Below are 24,390 nucleotides of genomic sequence, written 5' to 3' on the forward strand. Positions count from 1 at the left end.
ACATAGCAACAACCTTTCTCTACCACCAAGACAATTGCATTAGCTGACAATATTAGATCATCACACATATATTAGCTACAGAAGAAAGATAAGGCACTTAGCCTATGCTGTTCTGGGAGGGAGAATCACTGGAGGGCAATAAAGTGCTTGAGTTCAAAGTTCATCATTTTGAGTAAGTCCACAGTGAATGAGGAATATAAAATCCGTAGCATAGAAATTGTCAACTTCTACTTTCTAAACAGCTCTTTAAAGCTAAGAGCTTCTATGAATCAAAGCCTCTTACACTCTATAGACCAGTGACCCACACAGGTAAACAGAAAAGAAGGAAAGGAATACAGCTTATTAGACCTGTAGTCCATTCAGAGGTGGTGCTACTTAAGTGAACTCACAAAGCCACACTTGACCCTATCCTCTTCCACTTCTGAACTAGTGGCTACCAGGCTGATATGAATTACCTTGATAGACAGGGTGTTATTCTGCAGCTGGGTAACTTTTAGTCCCATTCTCAATGCAACTACACATCAGGAAGTACTGTCAGCCGAGTGGACAAGGGACAGGAATGAGTACTCACAGGTTATAGGGGCAGCAGCTGCTCAAGCCAACATGGCCTGAGTTTCGAAATCTATCAAGCAACACCGTTGGCCATGTACATATTGACATTACTATACTTGTAGAAGTAAAAACAGTCCAGGCAGGTGCAGAAGTGGTATCGTGTACTTGCTTTAAGCAGATACAGTTATACACTTGTGAAGAGCAACCGAACTAACACCTCACTTTCCTGAAATCAAATGTAGTCTTTATTTTGTTGAGCTGGTTCAGTAAACCAGGCTGAAGTGAACTTGAAGAGGTGGACTACTACCATGTCTTGCAAGCTGGAATATGGAAAAATGATGCTGTGATTGCAGTAAAAGTTTAAAATTTGGAAGTATGAAAAGTTTTGGCTAGCTGAAGAAAGTCAGAGAGACAGCTTGTGAAACCATTAATGACTTGGCTAGCATCCTACATGATTCACAGCTTGTTTAACTTCTTGTATATTTCTAGGCATTCCCAAAAGCCTGATACACCTCATCTACTATACAGTCATTTAATTGCACTACAAATGAGTTTACCCAATCAATTAAAAGCAGAGAACTGCTAATATATTTACTCAAACCTTCCTAAAACCAATAGTTTATATTTAAACTCATCAAGTTTAACATATCTGACAAATCTCTGCTACAGCATGCCAAGATCAACAATTACCCTGTCAAGCAAAGCTTTGCATTTCACTAACGAAGGCAAAAACACCACAGCAAAATCAAAGACAGCAGAATGTACATATTTTTTTAAGATTGGTTCAGAATTAAACCCTCCATTATAGCCTCAAAATAAATAAAATATTACAATAGCATACTGAATCTTTAATGTCAGATCACAAAATATGCCCACTGACATATTTTTGAAAGTAAATCAATGAAGCCCAAGCAGAATCCACACATATTTAGGTTATTTAAAAAAAAATTAATGGTTTGGAAAAAACATAGAAGAGAAAAAAATAATCCTTGTAGCATAACAGCAATAACTTTTATTTCAGCTACTTATACTTGTAAATAAACTCCAATAAATGCCTATGGGACAGTTTATTGCTTTGTATTCACAGACAGAAGAGGTATTATTGCTTTATTACACTCCATTTTGTACATGGGTTAAAGAGCATTTAGGTTATCGTGATGTGTTCCCCTTTAAACTTCACCGGGTGCCAACAGAAAAAACATTTAATAAAGATCAAAAAATGGTTTGTCACGCTCACCTGACATACCACAGTGGAGATCTTCAAGCATACAGATAGCTGTGAAAGTGATATGCTAGAGAATTTAGAAGCACAAGCCTTCTCAACTTACAGTAGCTGGGGGGAAGTGACTAGGTGCTAAGAATCACGTTTAAAAGTAAGTAAATACTTTTAAAAGTTTATTGCCTCACAGCTCACTGTGTTCCTTTCCCTCTGCATTGATTAGTAAGGGGCTGTACCTGTGTTGTTTTGTTCTTGATTTTTCTTATACAGAGTAACAATGTAAAACAAAAATCCAAACCAACAAAATCTACTTTGTTATTGTTTGCTTAAGGATGGAAGTAATAGCACTTTATTAAACTGATGAGATTTTCAATTTCCACTTCTAATACTACCACAGTATATCCTGCCAGACTACTCCTGTTTTAACATTGGCTAAAGACAATAATGATTCATTCAGAATCCGGAAACACTCCAAGCTGTTCACCATCTATCAGCTCTCCTTTTCCTCACATATTTATCAGTGTCTTATCCAATTTTTATGACATTTATATTCCCAATTTTGCATATTATTGGCATTAAAAAGGTGTTTCATAAGTTTTGAGTTTCCCTGCCATAAACATGAGGAAAAGAAAATCCTACATGCCTACATCATAAGCGCCATAGAAAGCATGGCTTTTCATACTTTCTTTTCCAGCTTTTCAGATCCTTACTTGTCTCTGGTTTCAAATGGACCGTTGTCTTCAGTCTCTATTTCTTAGAGGCTCATCAAGCCTCCTTCTGACTGTAACATCTATGAAGCAGGAGCCATAGATCTACCAAACCTCTCACTTTAGGTAGCCAGACTCACGCTGCTGGTTGCAGCATGCCCTTCTGCAGCTGCTCCATCCTCTCCCCATCCCTCAGCATCCTAAAACCGTTGGGAAGCTGGGCAGCTCTAGTGACTCAGACGCCCTTTTCTCCAACAGGGACCCACCCCACACAGTTGTTCTTAACCTCCTCCAGTAAGACAAAGAGGAAATTGGGTAAGAGATGAAAGGAGAAATGGAGGGGACTAACCACCTGCCAAGGGAAAGAGAAAGGGATGCAGCCAGGGACGTGAGCAGCAGCTACTACTAACTGGTGGAAGAAAGGCTTTTGAAGTCCTGGAGTAATTGGGAGAAACTGGCATTCAGTAAGTAATGAGTTTGCCTAGGGAGAAATTCTGAGAAAATGAATTGTGCAGAGGTTGACTACTAAGAAGTTCTATTTGGATATTTACGTAACTTTAATACAAGTTATGCTGCTTCCTTCAGGCTTTTTGCTAAGCTATGTAAGCAGGTCTGGACACAAGCAATAGCCTCCGCACAAGCTACCATGACCAACTAGGCAGTACTAAATGCCTCCTGTCCCAGAGTGCAGGGATATCTAGCTAAATATGATCAGAGAGTATTACTGTGCCCATCAGCTTCAGGCCATTAAAATGGCATGCAAAACTCCAGTGGGTAGATTGCAAGTGCTTTCTCTTCTATGTCCAAGGTCTCTTCAAAGAGTGCTCAGTCCTATGAGATTGCTGCTGCTTCCTACCTCAAGCAGAGGTAGCCCAGAGTACAGCCAGTCAAATGGGGTCTGTGCTGGAAAGCAGCACAGCCTTCCCCACTGCTGTGCTGTGACCCCATTTCATTTAGTAATGGGCCCCTCACCTCAAGACAGAAACCTCTTTTTTGAATGAGTACACCCCTCCTAGTCCTGCAGGTTGCAAAGACCAATACTTCCTGTCTTGATACATTTCAGTGCAGAGGAAGAGCCAAGCAAGTGTCTAGGAAATAGTATCTCATCAGAAAAGGTGACTGATGACAGACTTCTGCCTGCCAGTAGACACAATCCCTGCACGGTACTTTCAGAAAATATTTTGTGTTCATTCAAGGCCCAGGTCAACATAATTTTCTCTTGGTCTTCAAGTATATCTCCAGATGACTTACATACCACTGGGCAGTAAGATGTGCATTTTCCAAGTACCCAGAAACTAACCAAGTAACAGCAATTCCTTAAGAGCTAACTGGTTAAAACTTGAGGATAGAAGAGTGTCAACGGAGAAGCAACAAACCAGTGCTGCCCTACTTAAGGAAATTCGTTTGTACTTCACCAATATTTTTAGGTCAAGTGAGCACTCGTTTTTAACAATGTGTCTCCCTATAGATGCAGTTTTATTCTGTTTCACATCTGCATAAACACAGGCTGTTTCCAGTATTATAAAGGTGGTTTTTAATCTGCCTTTTGATTTATTCAGATTTCATCTTTGGCATTACATGATACCTACTTCTGAAAAATCTGTGTGATGTAATATTCAGTATTTTAATTTACTGCAGCACACAGTAATTCATTATTACCTAGCAAGCTTTCCAAAAAGTTTTTCTTATGAACTTCAAATATTAGCAGCAAAACAGAAAGCAGAATGAGAAAAGCAGCAGTGCAAACAAACTCCCTCACACAAACATCCTTGCAATAAGAAATAATGAGAAGTTAAGCAAAAATAAAATGCAAGAGAGCTGTCACACTCATTCATTACTTACCCATAAGCTCCATTACTAATCAGTTTAATTGTTTCAAAATCACTTTCCCGAGGTCTCCTCTGCAGCTTCAATGAGGTATTAGAGCTCTTCAAAGTAAAAGAGGAGAAAGAACAAAGTTAATACAGCACTTTTTTCAGAATCAGGGAAAAATAAAAAACCAACAAAACCCAACAATCACCAGGCTGTCACACCCTGATGAACCAGCTAAAAGCTCTGGCCAGTTAGCCACACAGATAGCACAGAGAGGGACCAAAGGGACTCCTGAAGCAAAGCTGCTTTTTCATCGAAAAGGCATGTTACATCACAGCTATCTGTCTGCTTATCTATATGCACAGGTTACAGCAGACAGGCATGAAGGCTTCTGATAGTAGTTACTGGCAATTCCTATCTGGAGTCATGGACTTCTGTGAATCCCACCAGGCACTTGTTTGCCATTGCCTTCCCATTTTAGTAAATGTGACTCTGGTAGTATAGCCTGGTAGTAACAAAATGTAGATGAGCTCTCATTCATTCAAATAAACTTCTGCACATCTTGAAATAATGTTAGGAGTAACTGTGATATAACTTAGACTGTGAAAAGAGACACAAAATGAAAAATATGGAAGATAAAAATGCAGTAATTCTATCATTACAGAAGTCACTTTCTCCTACTCGTATGTCAGAACATTTTCAAAATGGAGTTACCCCAAGTACTGCACCACCTTTTCCTAGCTTTAATTTTTAATTAATCTTGAAGATGTAAGTGTGAATTAGAATTGGGGTGCAGGGGGGATGATGAGGGCACAGAACTCTAAATTCAGTATTCCAAACCCACAAGATTCTTTTCAAGATGTTTTCCAAATCTCCAAGGAGTTCTATGATCCATATCCAGACAGTTTGGTAATAGTTAAGGTTGAAAGTAGACCTGGTTGGAATATTTTCAATTAAATGCTTGCTAAAGAAAATCCAGTGCAAGAAGATTAGTGAATATGTGAATACAATGAACTACACAGGAGCAGAGTGACAATTTATTAAACTGTTTAGCCCACTTGCCTGCCAGTACAGGATTCTTCCTAATTGTGTATCTGTGATGATTTTGAATGGTCCTGTACTTCATTTTTAAGTTGTGCTTCCTGTCACTTTCCATGTGTATTTATTCCACAGCTACACTTTGAGAAAATGTTTCCAAATATTCACCTTATACTTTTTTCACTGATTTCATTTCATCACCGCCCCTACTTACATCCCTTTATTAGACTCATTAGGCGTCCTGTATTTCTTCAACATTTGCACAACACAAATTACTTTACAATTGCAATTTCTTAGCCATTACTAAGCCAGTTTGTACCTTAGACACTCCTAAGGACTTCAGCACTTCTTCTAAGTCTTTAGTTATTCTTTCTGTCTTTTCTCCAATTTGTCAGTACCCTTCCACTAAATACTGCTTAGGTCTAATACAGTATTTTGAATGCACATGAACAAAAACAGCAAGTGAGAAGCATACTTCATGTCACAACTCTGGAAGCCTTTGTAGGTGACATTTTGCCAGAAAGGCAGAAATTATCTCAAGGTATATGACATGTACCAGAGGATGATGTCTTTGCTGTAGCATATTAGAACTAGTTTAACAGATACCCTATGCCTGTATTTTAAACTCTAACGTTTGTTAATACCTGTAAAGTACCACTGGATTACCTATGCATCCCCCAAAACTGCACCTGCTTTTTCTATCCGCTTGCACTGAAAACCGACACTATATTGTTAGGACTCCACCTACTCTGTTGACTGAAATCCAAGGTATGAGAACCAACTTTTAAAAATAAGAATTTAATTTGAGAGCATTTAAGCCCTCAATATTCAGCCCAACTGACTCCTCCAACAGGTATTTCTTTTACCAACCTGAACAAGCACCTGACAAAATACTACTGTAAGATACCCGTTATTGCAGACAAGTATTTTCTAACACAGATTCAGAAGAGCAATGCACAATCTTCCAGACTGTAAACAAATTTTCTGAATCCAGACTATTGGCTAACTCGCTCCTTCCTTTCTTTCTTTGCTGGATCTGTTCAGTCTCTCAATTTGATCACTAGCTGCCTCTGCACATAGACCGTTTTAAGGTCTGTTTTAAATACTGTATTTTTTTATGAAACAGTTTAAAAGTCCTTCTAAAAGAAAAATAAATACACTAAACAAACAGAAATAAAGGAAGCAGCTGTGGATTTTGTGGTGAAACAATTGCCACATGGTGAACACTTACTTTGTGGAAGCTAAAGATACTGCAACACTTAGGAAAATAGGTAGAAAGTTTTGTTGTAATACTTTTGTGAGCTTTCTGCCTGCTGAGCACCACAGTGTTAGCCTGAGGAGTAACCACTGTTCTATTCAATCTGTTTACACATACCAGGAGAAAATATAACAGGGCAGGCCCAGAAGAAACACAACACATTTATTTTTCCTTGCTCACGTTCAGCAAACACACCAACGGGAAAACTTACATTTATTGATTCATCCGCTTCCAGAGTTTCTGCTGTCCCACTGTCACAGTTAGCTAGCTCAGCTATTTCTGGAAAGAAAGATTAGAAACTTCATTTTAAACTACAGCAAATACAAAACTAAATGAAGCACATAAAACCCGAGAAGTCACACTTTTCTGGAATACTTAATAAACATGCACTTTATCTGTAGTACTTGCCAAATAACTTTTAGGGTAACTCCAAGCATATAGAAAAAAATCCCATCTGGAAGATCAAGACCTGCTATGCAATGCCTAGATAATCTTCCACTGAAGGATTCAAACAGCCATGGAGCAGTGAAGAGTGATAATGTTATCACTGCTGAGATGTGGAAATTTTGAGATCTGTGTGAGATATGAGCATTAAGGGAAAGAGCACTAATCTGCTGAAACTCCTGAGGATCTCAGCGCCTGAGGGTTTAATAGTAGGCCCCGTTCTTGTTGAGCTCCTTCACAGAGCAAAAAGCTTCTAGTTTAGACACAGATGGACTCCAAACGGGTTGCATCCTCTACACAGAAATGCTGATATGCCTAACAGAACAAGCTAAAAGTAATTTTCTTAGAAACTTACCATTTACGGAGTCACTAATACAGATGACTTCTCTGGGAAACTAAGATTTTGGGAGTCTACAACTTGATCTAGTTGTCTCTGCCAGGGTCAAAGTATGCTGCAGAGCTGCTAAGGCTATCCTGTTCTTCAGTGGCCCAGCAACTTAACAATTCACCCAAGTAATAAAAGCTAAACAGGACAGCCGGCAGCTGAAAAGACCCTGGGAAGCTCAGTATTACTTTAATCATATACATAGTAAATTATATACTCCACATAGCCAAAGACGCATATTTTATCATAATTATCTGCTGGGGATCAGAGATAAGACCACTTCAAATTTGAGGTGCATTTTTATCTCAGGACTGTTAACTGAATCTGTGAAAAATAACTGAATATTCATCTAAAATATCTAAACTGGATTTTTCTGTATAATAAGTGACTATCACAAGTGAAATTCTGCATGACACTTACTGTAATGTTTAAGAGCAAATTAACCACACATATTTTTCTGTTGGAACAGCTAAAGATTTAAGGAATAACTCCCATTTGTAATCACTATCCAAAACACAACATTTGTAAAGTGTAAGAATCAGAAGTAATGAAAGTGTCATTCCAAAAACCAAAAAGATCTTTAAACTGTTAGAGAAGCTAAAAACATGCCAAAAATTCTGAAGTCAATAAACAGTGAAAAATATCTCCACTGAGAACAAATAAATCTCAAAAGAAAAAAAAAAAAAAAAAAAGAAGAAAGAGCTAAAATGATATAGGCCAAACTCAGAACTGGACTGGATTTCCCTGTCAAGAGTCACAGTTTTGTGAACGTGGGGTTTTTATAATAGAAGTATCGATGAAACCTTTAATATATGGGTGAGAACCAAGCAAGCTAGAATAATATACTTTGACAGCCTTTTCAACTGAAATTATTTTCATAAATAGCAAATTAAAATGAGCCATTTTTAAACAGAACTTTTGCAAAATAACCATTATCTGAGAAATAAATATTATTTGAAAGCAGTAGGTAGTAATGGAATGGAACCAAAAGTCAGCTTTCGAAACAGGGAGCTACGGAACCATTTTGCAATGCCTGAAGAGATTTTTAAAACTCATCTAAATACCATTAAACATCTGCCCTTTTTCTTTCATTGATTTAAACCATTTCTGAAGACTCATGATTCAAAAAGGTAAAGATGGTAATTTAAAAACCATGGGGAAAAATTTCTCCCTGGGGAACTCTTCAGAAATGCAGCCACCAGCCCCTGCTAAATGATGAATCTGTTGTGGTATTGCTTTCAGTACAGTATAAATTTATCTAGCATTATCTCCAAGTAATGCATGCATCATTTCACTCAAAGAAAGGACACTACAGCTATGGCAGCAAACAAAGGAGATAAGTAGAGAGAGATCTAAAGAAGTAGGTTGCTTTTCTCTGCAGCGGAAGCAAAATCCTTTGCATAAGCATTTACAAATGTTGCAGACATAATTAGTTCAAAATACAATCCTGTGTTTCAGGGTAAGTGGTGTTACTGAGGTGGGCTTTGTTTGTTTTGAAAGATTTGTTTCTTCTGCTATTTAAATATTTTTAAATATTTTCTGGTTTTGCTTACAAGGAATTCAAAGCTCTGTCAGGAGGATGATCTTTACTTAATTTTTTTTTTTTTTTATAGCAATGAATACAGTGTTTCCAAATAATTCTCTTTGTAAACAATTAATTCCAGGGCATAAACTCATAGTGCCATTCTTTTATTTTTGCTTAGGAAACACTGTTGTATATAGAGGCACCAATTTAAAACCAAAACTAGATCATTTAAGAAGTCATTGCACAGTGATTTACACTGCTTATAAATATTGCTTTTTGTAGTTAGGCAGGAAAGCATTAATAGAAATCAGATGGCCTGAATTATTTAATCACAAATCTATATATACATTAACCTTTAAAATGATATAAAATAATTCAATTGCCCAAATCTCCAACTGAACAAAAAAAAGAAATCAGTAATCCGTACATCATATACCCCTCAGTATTTTCTGAAATAACACACAGCTCATTTTTTCCCCCTGAAAAAAAACACATTTCAATTATCCTGGAATTCTTCAAAGTTGATGTTACATTCATTAACATTCAATTTATGAAAAGTAATTATAAGAAGTATCCTTGAAGAAGTACACTCACATAAAATAAATATTCCACCTGAGAAAACAGTATCCTATATTTGTATATAGCGTTCCTTTCTAGACTTCTCTCACAATAAACTAAAAAAATTCAAAGATTTTATTAAACTTAGGTAGTGTCAGATCCTTGACTTATGCTGAGGAACACATTTATCCAAGTGGCCAGAAAGAGTCAGAAATAAGATTCAAATGGCAGAACCAGGGTCAATAATACTAAACCGTCAACCCACACTCCAAATTAAACCTTGCATACTTTATCAGCGAAGAATTTATGAATTATCAGTCTAAGCCAGACCAACAGCTCTCCAAATCCAAGCAGAAACGTTTATATCTTGCAGAGAATTAAGCTACTTCTTGATTTTTTTCCAGTATCACACAGAAAACAATATTTATGTACATTTCCCCAATTTGTCTGACATCCTTACTGCACTCTACATCCAAACAAAAAGCATCAAAGCTGCTTTAATCTGTATCTCAGATAAAAATAATACTAAATTTGCATAAAGAAGTTATTCTGTGAAAATAGGAAGCAGACTAGTAACAGGCTTGACTTTCGTTAAATCTGATGATATTCATGTTATGTTATCTATAACAATATCCAATCTAATTGAATTAGATCTAACCAAATTCCTGACAACATCTGGCAGTGCTGAACTTCACAAGCTGCTGAAGTTGAACAAAAAAGAACTTTCTTTTAACGCACAATATCTACTCCTTTGATTTAAGAAAATGTGATCTTGCATCATGAGAACTGGTTAAAAAAAATTATCACAGTTTTTTGCTATTCTTTTGTGTTATCATGTCCTTTATTAGAGATCCCTCTTGTACTGGGTCATAACATAGAAGAAGGCAAGCTAAAAGGCGCTAGCTAGACTCATTTTCCATGATGGCATTTCTGCCAATTTTTCCAAATTGCACGACTTGCACTGAATACAATGAATCAATTTCCTTTTGTCACCAGTGATAGAACTTGGTCTCAGGAGGGAAGAGAAGATGGTCTGGTTAGGAGACAGAAGTAACTTTAGTTTTCCCAACACTGTCCTTAAAAGAAAAATCAGGCAAAACGAAAAACGCAATGACAATACCTGCATTGGAACCCAAATTCTCCCTACAAGAGTCCTCAACATGGACACATAAACTACCCAGAAAAATAAATCTTTGCAGTTTTAATAGGAATAGGAGATACTGTTCTCAGGGACTCTAAGATGGGGGAGTCAGGGGGCACTGAAGGGCAAATAACAGCTCAGCCCAGTTTCATTTATACCTATGGTTGGATAACAGTCGCCAAATTATACCAGTACATTTCAGCTAGAGCTGAAATAAGGAAGTCACACTGCCAGGCTGGAAGAAGATGAGAAGTACCATTGACACAGCATATTTGTTAGTGATGTTCACAATAGAAAAATCTCACATGGCCCTTTTAATGTCTTTGAGTTTGTAAGAGAACTGAGGGTTAACGAATGCTTATTCTGCTACCATCTTTACTTTGACCCTTTTCAGGTACACACAGATTATCAAAATGATTAGACACATGAAGAAGGAAGAATCTAGGAGCCTATAGCCAGACCGGGAGATGCACTTACCTTCCAGAGGATCTTTATTTAAGCCCAGCTGGCTAATAATATATCGAGGGATGTCTGTTTTAATGCCTTGCCCCTCTTTAGCATGGCCTTCAGCTGCTTCCAAAAGATAGTAAAATTCTTCGGGATCAAATTCCTAGAAGAAAAATAATCACCATCATTCTCTCTCCAGAAACTGAAGTCTTAAAGCCTAACATAAAAACTTCCATTGCTTCTTTCTATTGCAAATATTTGATATTGCCCTTATTAAAAAAAAATACCTCTTTATTCTATTACTAGTAGTCTATTATTCTATTAGAACTCTGATACAATGTAACATGCTGTAAGCAATGAAATTTCATACCATTATTTGAGCACTACTTTATAAGACTAGTAAGTTCTTTGCCTTCAAAACTTCCCATAATATTCAGAGTGAAATGACCTACAACCAGCAGTGATAAGATTTCACACACAGAAGACTATCTCCCTGCAGCTGCTTGCATATAAAAATCCACTACTGAAATACAGAAACTATGTAAATATATTGCTCTCCATTTTTACTTCTAAATTAAATTTTGAAGTATTTTTAATCAATATATATGCACTACGCTTTATGGAAAATACAATTAAATAAATCACTAACTTTAGAATGAAGACAAAATCCTAAGTTGCTGAAAACAACATTTGAACTTCATTGATCTAATTGTTCCAAATCTAGAAATGAAACATCCTCCTTTGGGAACCAACTGTATTACTATCATTTACACCATGCCTAAAAGGCAAGCCTCAAAGAGGAACAAAAAAATAGAAGCTCAAAACCCTGCTTATCCCCCAAGTCCCTTGGAAATACATTTATTTTACTACCTTCATTGATGATAAAAATAGGAAAACATTGAAAGGAACAAGGAAGTTTATTAAAAGGTTTGATTTTTTTTGGAATACTTTGTCTACCAGTATGAATTCATACCAAAGTATCTCTCACATAGCCATTACATTCTTCAAGATGTTTGTGCCAACCATAGATCACAACAGGTGCAATGCTTAATAGAGTGAGAGCCAGTCAGAGTCATGAAATATTGATGTAACAAAACAGACTTTCTGCTGGAGTAAGACAGTTCTGTGAAAAACATCTGCGGAAACCAGGCAGACTGCTGAGCTAGTAGTTATCTTCCCTACCGGTCGTTTCATGGCCTGCCATAACTCCATGGGGCTTTAGTCTATGTGCTGGGTCACAAGGCTCCTGTCCTAGTTCCTCAGGCTACTCAGGACTTGGGAATTCAACATCCCAACCTGGAAGATAGCTCGAGAAATTAGGTATCATGTTCATTTTGGAAGCATCCAAACTGCTGTGGCTACCAGGAGGAGTTGTAGTGTGTCAAATGAAATGTCTTTGGAATTTTCAGTCTTGTGGAAAAAAAAAAAATCTCAGTTTTTCATTTGTCATGAAATAATTTCCATTATCTCCAGCATACTCCAAAGGATTTACCACAAGCCCATGAACTGCTCAAACTCGCTTATTTCACTCAGTCTCAGGATGCTGCTGAACTGCCTAAACATTTGAAAGAGTAATTAAGCATTACATTCTGTTTTAGCCTTACTCTCCTCATCTGACATGCTGTCCCCAGCTGTATCTCTTATATGTTACTCCTTGGCACTGAAGGACATGATGACATGATATTGTGTGCCAACACTTCCTATCCACCTTCACGTGAAAACATCATCATCTCCTTACCTGCTGCCATGGAAGATGTACAACTTCTCCTCCACTAGCTAGTTAAATCAAGGTAATTTCAAAACAGATACTTTTAATCATGTGAATATGTGTGCGTGTGTATATATATCTATCTAAATATACACATGCGCACATATATACATACACACATGCAAATAATTAGGAGCAACAAATTTATTTTCTAATCTTCCAATTCTGTGTTTCATTTTCCATGTACAAATGGATAAAAATCTTTCAATATTTGGCAGTAGCTCTTGGCACATATGAAACTGAAAAAGCTTTATTCATACAGTTAAGCAAATAAAAACAGGAATTCACATACCATGTGACACCTGAGCCAAGATCACCATCAGCAAACTGACAGCATTACTGCATCGTATCTGAATGTCTCACGACAAAAGTGTTGGATTTATTTCCAACAATGCTATGAACTTTCTTACAGAGACTGAAGTCTTCCATACTGTCCTGGTTTGAGGTAAAACAGAACCAATTTTGTTCAGTAACTTCGCTTCTTAGCTGGGCCTCTTCTAACAACTGAAATTAAATGCATATTGTGCAGACAGTGTTCACTCTCTCAGAGTGATAAGACCAATGTTCATAGCTGATGCCCAGGCATGGTGTGCAGAGAGGCTCCTGCTTATACTTATTGCTATCACACCCAAGGCCAACCAGCTTTGTTATTTGCCACGTTGGAGGGTCGGAAGCGGAAAAGCATAGTGGGGTCCCACCTGCAGGGAGGAGCGGACAGGACAGGTGACCCAAAACTGACCAACAGGGTATTCCATCCCATCTGCCTCATGCTCAGTATAAAAGCTGAGGGATCAAAGGGTCAGCCTCTTTCTTCAATGGCTGACATCTGAGGAGGACTCTGTTTGTCTGCCTGTGATCCCAATCCTGACTCCAGATCCGGAATCCAGTTCCCGTCCGTCACTGAGTCCAGCCTGGGACTGCCCCAGTGCCAGCCGGTGACGTGACTGTCATCTCGGGAGCTTGATACGGTTTTGTATATATTTTTCATTATTTCTTTTTATTTTATTATTAATATTTCATTAAAGTAGTTTAGTTTCTTCTAAACTCGTAAGTCTTTTTTTTCTCCTCTGCCTCTCTCTTTGTAGAGGGGTAGAGAGGAGCATCTGTTGGTCCCATCTGGGGTCCTTCGGGTCCCCAGTGGTGGATTTGGCCTAAACCACGACACATACCTAGTATCTACTTCAGACAGACATTCTAAAATATCAGCCAATATTATTCAAAAGTTTCCAGAGGAATGCTATGGAAGAACAACAGTATTGTTTCTATGAGATTACATGATTCCACTGACATTTATGGAGCAGGTTTAACACCTTCTTGCATAAGAAATGTATTGTTTTGTGACAGTATGCCTAAATTTGTTCAAGCTACCTGCCTCTAGAAACATACTGTGCAGAGAAACTCTCAACTAAGAGAAACAGTCATCTCCTGGCCTTGCAACACTGTCCTTCCACTCACATCAGGAGGCCCAGCAAAAAGAGGGATACAGGATGCACAACAGCTCTCTGCTTGAAGTGTGGTAAACATAGCAAGTAGCCTAGGATAAAAACCCAGGGGCAGAAACTGGGAACTAAGCGAATGGAGATTTGGACTAGCTAGCTATAAAACGTAGCATTTAGGGAGAATGAACTAATGGGCAAACAGGTCACCAGGAGAGAACTTGAATTAAAAAGCTAAACAACAGTGACAATGCTGGGGGGGCAGGAGTAGGTGGGAGAGAACCAGCAAGCATGGAAGGGAAGGGCAAAGCATGGTAAAGAAGCCTTGGTTTGTAAGCCCACAGGATGTATTTAAGGGCATTTTTTGATGCGTGATGATAGAGAAGGATGCAGATCAGAGGGAAAACAAGATATGAGATATTGGGTGAAGAGGTGGAGAAAGATACTTGAACCCTGGGAATGGAACAGGGAAGATCCTACTAGATATGGAATAAGCATTTCAGGGTTCGGGGTGAAGGAGTAGTGCAGGTTTGGATTCAATGGCAAAGGCAGGACATGCTAAGGTACCAACTTCCCTAAAGCCTGCCTTTTATTAAAAAAAAAAAAAATAAAATCTTTTTCATGCTGATTCAGAGCACATACCTTATTTTAGATTCCTTCTGAACTGCAAATCGTGAACAAACTGCAACTGGGAACACAGACATGGTGTTTCCAAAACAAAACAGAAGCAGCTCTCAAAATGCCCATGGCTGAATGAGCCAGGTTGTGGATTAACTGTGCCACAGATGACAAGACACAGCACAGAGCCAAAATCAGGTTGGAAAGACTTACTAGCTCAGATTCAGTGCCATGCAAATGCAGTTATGACGCTTTCAGGCATAACTTGAGTCTAGCAGCAGGTTAGTGGCTTCCACATAAGCCTTGCCAGCCTCAAATAGCTGTATGTAGCATCAACACTGTGATCCTGTTATTGGCAAGCAAAGTGGCTCAACAAAGTCAGCTCAGGCTCCCTGCCAGGCCTGTTGGACTCAGGCTGGCTCTTACATGGTATTTGGGTGTCTACACCACCCTCCTGAGTACACTGTGTTCTGCGACGGTTTATTAGTTCCACTGAACAACTGAAGCACATTGGCTCTGCGCGTAGGAGCAACTTCCCGCACCTGAGCCATCCCAGCTCCCACAGCACAGGCAGGCAAAGCAGAAACACGCCCACATGGCCTCGCACAAGCTAGCCCAGTCTGGCAACATCAGTGCTATGAGCATGCATAAATAAGTTAACTCTTCTGCTCCTTCTGGTCCCCAGTATGAGTCCATCTATCTGTATATCCATATACCCTAATCCCTCTGCTGCTGTTCCCACCAGACCAGGTACTGCAGAGCTGACTGCAAACTGCTTATAGCTCTGGCAGTTCTTGAGTGAAACAAAATTATGAAACTTCTAAGAACAACAACGGGAAAACCTCCAAGCAATTGTGACTCCAGAACAGTCTTCCCAAGCAATAGCAACGTCTAACAAAACAACAGAAAAATCCAACTGGTTTTGAACTGGAGCTTTCTCAGTTGATGAAAGGGACTCTATATTATAGTATTTGCAATAGCAGGGAACCAAACACAACTGCAGGAGGTCTCTGCCAGTCCCAATAGAAGCAGAAAGGATCCCACGAACAACGAAGCCCTACCCCATTGTTTGATATGTTTCAAAAAATGATTGTAAAGGGCCTTAAACACTAAGCCAGAAACCTTCCCACACAAACAAGTGAAAAACCTACTCATAGTAAGCACGACCTTACCAGGCATTCCAGTAAGCGAGCAGGACGAGCAATAACTATCAGGATTTTTCGGACAAGTTGTTTAATAAATGCCATTTCTCCACTTTCTGATCGCTCTTGAGCCTAAAAGATAAAGTGATAACAAAACAAATCACATTCGATGCACTACTCAGGAAAAGTCTGTGTGATATTTGGAACACCTTTGAGTGTTTGAAGCATGTGCTTGAGAGAAACAACACATCATTTTACATCATTTTCCAGATGTCAGCAGAAATAACAAAGATTTGAGCAATGCTGTAATTTCAAATTGAAGTAATCCCATTTGTACAATTCTAACACTGTAACAACAAAATAGAAGTACCTGCAACGGACAGAATACCTACTTTTTTTTAAGCTTATACAATATTATTAATATTAGTTTTGCAAAAGGGACTGACTACATTCCAATGCATGTGTCTTTCTACATGTACAGTTGTGTCTCAATTCGTTAATAATTTTAGGATTAAATGAAAACTGACCTAAATAACATTAATAATATGTTAATAAACATAAGCAACATCTATGCTAAATTGATACTGACTTTCCATGGTCATATGTCATACTAAAATGACATAAATATATATAAATCTATACTTGCCGAGAATATAAATTCCATACAAAGCTGCATGTAGAAAGGCAGGCAATGAAAAACAGGTCTACAAAGATTACAACAAAGTGGGGGGGAATACTATAAAAGAATACATAAAAAAATACTTCGAGAAGGTTTGCTAACATTTGCACAATGGTCTGAACTGCACTTGTTTCAAATGTTCCCCTCCACGAAAAAATTACGTAATTTAAGGATGCTAATGAATGCAAGAAACTATCATTCTCCTTCTGATTAAAATATACTAATAGCCTTTCAGTCAAATACCAAAGCATTTCTTTGTTCTGAATAGTAGAAACTGTAGACTTACATTTTTCATCATCTCTTGCTTATTCAAAACCACAAAGAGAATTAAGAAACTAACATTTATGAAAAGTATTTATTTTTTCATATCACATCTTATATTTTTTGAAGTAAAAAAAACCCTATGAAAATATGAAGCTACATGTTGCTCTTAATATAAGCACTACATTTAAAAAAAAAACACCAAATATCTGAGAAGAATTAATCTGTGAACTTTAAATTTTAAAGAAGGAAAAAAGAAAAAGGCACAAACATGATCTAGCGTTCTGCAAAAGGTCTCAGAAGACCCTTACTGGACACAAGAATTTGTGTTCTGCACACTGTCGACGAAGCCAAAGAAAACTCTTTTGTAAACAAAACACCTGCCTATGTTAATCACCACCAAAATTTAAGCACTTTGTACAGTTTTGTGAAAACTCAGGTGCATACGTGAACAAAAGACTCTATACATGTTATGTTTAAGAGGAATGAAGCAGGAAAGCATTCAGGTCCACCTGACCTTGGCCTTAGAATTATAAATATGTTGGTTGAACCACTCTGCTCAAACCTCAAGGGAGTCTCCCCCTCGTTATGCAAAGTAATCACAACATGCCAAGTAGCAGTAGGAGATGCAGCTTTCTACTGAACATTGCAGCTGGGAATTGACAATAAATGAATCTCATGAATCTAAAGCACAACTGATTGCCCATAACCAAGGTGTTCAAAGCGAATGTTTTCTTACTGTCATATCATGCTATTAACAGGTATTACTCAAAAGTTAAGTCTGAATATTTTAAGGTACTATGTTTTTGCAGAACAGTAAATTTTTACAAAATAAAGAACCACCATCATAGAACGTGACAAAAAGTGTGTGGGTATTTTTTTTAATAACAAATTGCTTTATACACAGATTAGAGAATAACTTGCGAGACTTTTTTTAGTGGGTGTTGAGTACTCTAAACTCTACTTAATGTGTAGCCATTTCAAGGGATATATTGTTAACAGGGATTAACAGTGTTTGTTAACAGTGGTTCAGTGAATCTTAGCTTAGACATGTTTCCTTGTATTTTGACACTATCACTAGCATACATAATTCACAGTCGGACATCTCCAGTCAACTAGTCAACTCCGCTTGCACTTTGGCATCATAAAACTGTAAGTATTTCACAAGAAGGTCACTAGTTCAAACTTCCTTCTGACTAGTAAGCAAGTTCTATGTATTTTCTCTGCACAAAAAATAGGGTTTCAATAATCCAGAAATAAATCACCGATGTCTTAAGTTTTGCATTGCTTTATGAAGAGAAAACGTTCAAAATACAGTAATCGCAGGAAACCTATTTACTGAAGTTAACAAAAACTCAGCATAGGACAAAAAAAAAAAAAAAAAAAAAAAAATCAACCAAAACCTCTAGCAACTGCTCCTGCATTCAAAGGAAAGCAGAAGACAAGACATAAGTTAAGACAGGCATTATACCTTAACCTCTCAGTTGGAAAATTTCAAGTCAATATAAAATCTGCCAGTCTATCACATTAAATTTGGTTCATAATGTGCTATCTAATCCCACACAAACAAATGAGTACATTACATGCTGTACTCATTGTTTTAAAAATGATACATTCATAAACTGCAGCGACTTATGTCATGGCGCATTTATTTTGTCAAGTTCCAAGTTCTTCTTAATTCATTTAGCTGATTAGTCTATGGAAGTTTCAACGCTTTTAGCAATAACATTATTTCTGTTAATAAACAGTTTAATTATGAAAGGAATATTATAAATATTTAAATAATTAATTAACCTCTAGCTAATAGAAAGCTAAGGGCTGCTGTCTGCTTTCTCAACACAGCAGGCAATTAGTAGGGTTGATAAAGTGGAAAGTGTATATGTTTCCTCATTTAGCCACAGTAAATGGAATAGCAAGCCTCCTCATTTAGGGCTTATGCCCATGCTTTTGTAAGCAATTTATAACTTGCATTGCATGACAAAATGCTGCTGTTTTCTAAAATCTTTACAATCCTTCTATTCCAGACTAGTATATTAGGATGCCTTATAGTCTTTGTAGTGGCCATTAAGTAGACTAAAACTGCTATGAATACCATTTTGACAATTCTTTGAGTGAACAGTCATGATTATTTCAAGACAACAATTCTTAGGCAAACAGATTTAATCAATTTTTCAAGCAAACATAACAGTAGTCTCATGGCTCATACCTCCTGCAGCAATTTGTCTAATTTCTGCTGTAGTTCAAGGAAGTATCGTGATGTGATAAGGCCCTGGCGGGATTTATCCAAACAATCTCGAGCCAGTTCTGTGATCTGATGGTGAGTAAAGCTGAGCACTCCATCTGCCAGGGGCAGGACATTCTCTGGAGAATGATTTGTTATAATGTCCTGAAGCCTCTCTTCCATCTGAGCTGTTGCCTGTAGACAAATACATACACGATACATTATATCAGCTTTACATAAAACTAACAGCCTCAAAGCTCATTTCTGATTCTGCAACATTTCTGTACTGCCTAAAAAGTTACCTAAGCTGGAAAGTGTAAAGTGATTGAAGCAAAAAAGCAAGCAAACAGAATGTCAGAGTGACAGACAATGTTTCCCTACGTTACCAGTCCAGAAAAGCAACCGCATTACTGTTCTACTATGCAGATCCTCACCTTTGTCTGCCACTGGTGATTAACTGTGCGTTAATCTTGTGATGACCACCAAGCAGAACTGAAGTTTTACAGTCATGAGTGTTCCTTAAGTTCCAAGTCAAAATGATTAAAAAAAGAAAAAGAGAACTCACAGGGGGTCTCCTTTGTTCTGATAAAGACGCGGGTACTACAGACCAGAATATCTTCCTTCCTTTCATACAAGTTATACCACAGAAGTATTCACTGGTCAAAGTTTGAATGAACATTAACTGATTAAAAGCACCACAAGCTCACAGGTCCTGCCAGGTATGTCTGCAGATTGCTAGATGTGTATGTTTTACAGAATCGATTGTCTGGTTCTCACAAAACTGCAGATACTTTAAAAACCTCTTAAAGACACTTTTATTATTAAAAAGTAATCCCACAGTTCTTAGTTCATATCTCAAACACTGAAATGAGTGGGTTGTTCCACACTTCAGATTGCTGCTCAATCGCTCTGCAAATCCTGATAAAACTCTGTTCATATTTCTCCAAAGAAATACGAAGAAATTTCTTCTATTTTTTTTAGGCACTTTTTGGAACAGTATCAATTTTGTCTTTTTTTCCAGGGCTCATCAAAATCCTAGGAGCAACCGAGAGCACAGTGCTCTGAGCTACACACCTGCACCTAGTAAGTTCTTTGTCTCAGACCTCTGGACACAACAGCAATGTGTCCTCATTTAGTATCTTGTAGTCAAACCCCCACAACTGTGTACTGATCTTCACAATTAAAATACTTATATAATGAGTGTTTGGGAAAAGGAATAAATGCTAGTAAAGGAAGGAATTTGCAGGTATATCAGCAGATGCTGCACAAGACTTGGCAACAGAAACTATTTTTCGTTTACTAATTCAGTATATATTTGCCCCAAGTACACACCACCTATTGAAACTGAATGTACTGTTGGGTTCTAATCAGCAGAATATATTACCAGCATGATTCATCTCAAAACCAGTTCAGCAGCTTTGCCAAATGTATGTCCAGTTCTCAGCAGGGACTTTATTGTGATTTTATCTTTGTAATAAGAGCTTGGTGATGCTTTATGAAAGCCATTACAGGGTTAGATCATTAGTTCCCATAACAAAATCACCACTTACTTAAAACCTATGTAGCCTATCAATTTAGATGCTGGGTATCTTAAAGATAATTCATTACCTTTGGGAACCTTTCTTTGTAGACATGGTTCATCATAATTATTTCATTGTCACAGCAGGCAGGAGATCGTCCGGGGCTGTAAGCAAAGCAAATTATCCCTTTAAATTTGTCTCAGCATGAACTACAATTATTATATTTTTGTACAGTTTATTTGCAACAAAAAGTCCACATAGGCTTCATTGGAAAGGTACATTCTCTCATCAGTGGTACACGGGGTTCTTTGATGTTTCTGACCAGGCCCTGAAAACTATTTCATGTGCTTGACATCTAACCACTAAGTATATTATTTTCTTAGTTTGTAACTATGCTTCAGGATACAGGCAGTTTTGCAACACTTGTGAACATCACCTTTTTCGCAGAAGGGCAAGACAGATATATTTAACTGTCAATTATGGCTATACCTGCCCTTTTGAAGGTTGCATACAATCAAAATAGCAAGACCTGACCAAGAACTCTGTTAGCCGCAAGTGAAAAAGTTGAGAAGAGTGAGACTTTTTTTTTTTTAAATAGATCATTAAAACAAAAATCAAAACAATTTATTTTCAATCTGAACAGCAGATAAAGGCAGCAACTTCCTACAAATAATGCCATACATATGCATGACTTCCATCAATGCTGGTGTACTGTGCATGTAAGAAAAGCACAGGACTTGCAGGAAAACAATCCAAAAAGGTATCCATAGCCTCAGCTAACCTACAAAACTGTTTTTTGCTACCATGAGCCTTATTGTCTATTATAAATTCCTTTGAAAACTCTCCATCTGATTTCCCTGGGTTGATGACACTGCCCCATTCAGACTGGTCTAAAAGATGTGGAGCAGTAAAAAGACCCCACAAAGGGGATGCTATCTTCTAGGAGTGACTTTATACCATGCTCATAGGGGTTTCTTGCATGAGCAGAAGAACTGGCTTTTGGCTTTCTCAATGGGCAAAACTGAACACCAAAATTTGTCCCAAGATAGCACAATGGTGGGTCCTTTAACTGATATGGACAATCCGTTACGGACATCCACTGAGGACAGGGTAGGCACATAATTTCATCACAACACTTCTGCAGCATGATCCCCTTCCTGAAAATGTTTAGCTCTTGTTTCTCCCCTGGAGCATTTGTACACATTCTGTGAGTTCAGATGGAAGGCTTTAATTTTTAAGTGTTAAAAGCATAACAGAAACTGAAATTAAAGATGTGGCAATAAATACAATACAGCTTCAATCTGTAATCTTCTAATGAAGAAAAGTGATTTTTTTTCTTAGTAATGGTTGTGCATTCTCATGTAGGTAGCAACTACATTTGTCACAATAGTCTACACAGATTTTAAAATAAAATAAGCAAAAAGCAGAGTTAAAATACATTGCACTAAAAAACTCAATCCTTAAGATCTGTATACTTGTTAAACTATTTTAAACTTTTGAAAATATCAATATGACAACTAGAAATATACTTTTTTCCCCTTTCAGTTCTTGAAAACTTATCCATAAGTTCATCTGCGTTTTCCAAATCTAAACTAATCTGACAGTTTAGAACTAATACTGGATAAAACACATCTTACACAAATGGCCACTACACATGAAATGCAGAGGCCTAGTGTTTGGGAAACAAGAAACTGAAGTTCATTTTGGTTAAAGAAAATAAATGAGTGCATAGCCCCCCACCCATCTATTTGTTCTTTATCACATCTCTTTACAGATAGTTCGAGGATAGAAGTACATTTCAAAATAGTTTGCAAATGCAGACTTTATTCTGTGAACAGTTTGGACTCTGGAAGACAACCAGTGCTACAGTCAGATCAATAACAACTAGCTCATCAAGACAGTTCATGTGGGTTAGTTGCCTTCATTCAGGCCTAGCTTACAATTTTAACCAGTGAAGTAAGCCATGATCAAAACCAGGAGCAAGAATTTAAAAGGACTATTCATAATTCAGCCTCAGATGCACACTTGTATTATACTTCAGCAATTTCAGGAATAGTGAATGCCCCCAGTATACAAAACTACGATGCTCCAGAATATGTGAATTTAGATCCAACCCCTATTTCCAGATAGACAAACTCACCTGAGACTTCGGGACCGAGGACGCATTGCAGTGGTCCTGCACCTGTTATCACTGGCAATGCTCTCAGTGGTACAGAAATGTTTAGACAAAAAATGTAGTTCATCAGGTGTCGGTTGGTATGGTAACTGGTGTAGCTTCTCCTGGGATGAGCAGGATGACTACGAGAGCAGAACAGAACACAAGGTTCTATCAGAGTGAAAAAACATTTTTAAGACCATATTCAGTGCTGATGAATACAGCCATTTGATTTAAAAATTATAGTTACCGTTTCCCACGGCTGACTACCGATTTAAAAGAAGAAAATAATTTATTAGTCTCAACTTGATGAGGTAAATATAGAGTAAGCACAAAAAAACCCCTACTTCAGTACCAGAAGAGGCATTGCATTTCAAAAGTTCAAATCTCCTCTTAAGGCAAAGATGATACTTAATGTCAGTAACACACGCCAATATGTAAGAATAGTTAAAACGGGATCTGCTGAAAATTGTTTGAGTAGGATAGAGTAAGTATAATAACCATAGAGTACAACTTACTGCCACAACAAATTGTAAATCTACATAATGAAAGTACTTCACTCTCCATATTTAAGACATTATTCATGCTTTTTAAAAGATAATGAAAGATAATCTAAATTCTTGCTGAAAAATTAATACACTATTTTCTTATAAAACCCTGTACACTCGAAATGAAAGAACTTAAGAATTTATCAAGACAGGTTCTAAGGCTGACAAAAGTGAAAGGGATTACACTCAAACCATCCACTTAGTATAAAACTGGAAGATACAGACAGGTATGAAATTGGAAGCACTACCACAAAATTGCAAAAGTGCCTTGCAAAATTGCATGTATAAAGCCGCACTATATAAAGCAGTGCAGATATCGTACTACCATATCTTACTGTCTTTTACACAGCGTGGCTAGCTATCTGAGCCACACTAAATGTTTGGAGGTAGAACTGTGAAACTACTTCTCTGAGCCTGGATTTCAGGTCCTTGTAAAGAACAGGTACATAGTTCAATGCATTAGCCTTGCTAATCTGGACTGACAAGTGTAGACAGAGAAATGCTTTACTGTTTCTGGTACCAAAACTAGTTTTCAAGATAGCTCGTTCACAAGTATCCTTGTATGACTGCACAAAGCTGCTGGTATCATGCATACGTTCCCTTTATTTTACCTGCAGAGGGGAAGAAGTCCAAAAAGTTGTACATCTTTCTGAAGCTCTCAGTCTCCAGCTGACTTTTTCAAGAACATTAGTTTCTTCTACATACCAATCATGTGCACATTATTATTCTAATCTGTCTTCTGATATAGGACACCAAGGCCCCTGCCTGGCTGCTCTTTTATGGGAAGCCAACGCAGTAAGTGCTTCTTTGCTATATCATTCCTAGTGAGGGAAATCAATAGACCTTCATACTGTACAAACATTGCCCTACATTGCTAAGGTCAGCAGGTAATATCCAGGCTGGCAAGCACAGAAACTAGACAGTCATCATAATTTCCTGGCAACTTGTGTGGTAAA

At 37.6% G+C, this 24,390-nt stretch overlaps 1 protein-coding gene across 1 annotated transcript in view; it reads right to left on the bottom strand.

Moving 5' to 3' along the window:
• Positions 1-24,390, bottom strand: part of MAST4 (microtubule associated serine/threonine kinase family member 4) — a gene marked incomplete at its 5' end in the record, with an annotated part of 235,002 nt that overhangs the window by 33,022 nt on the left and 177,590 nt on the right. Inside the window, 7 exons of the mRNA XM_082497946.1 lie at positions 4,321-4,406; positions 6,798-6,865; positions 11,117-11,249; positions 16,081-16,182; positions 19,197-19,406; positions 20,820-20,895; positions 22,872-23,029. Coding sequence (XP_082354072.1) covers positions 4,321-4,406; positions 6,798-6,865; positions 11,117-11,249; positions 16,081-16,182; positions 19,197-19,406; positions 20,820-20,895; positions 22,872-23,029 — 833 coding nt within the window. The remainder of the gene's footprint in view (positions 1-4,320; positions 4,407-6,797; positions 6,866-11,116; positions 11,250-16,080; positions 16,183-19,196; positions 19,407-20,819; positions 20,896-22,871; positions 23,030-24,390) is intronic.

This window comes from Vanellus vanellus (genome assembly GCF_965231255.1).
Source record: "Vanellus vanellus genome assembly, chromosome: Z".
In the NCBI taxonomy this organism is placed as follows: Eukaryota; Metazoa; Chordata; class Aves; order Charadriiformes; family Charadriidae; genus Vanellus; species Vanellus vanellus.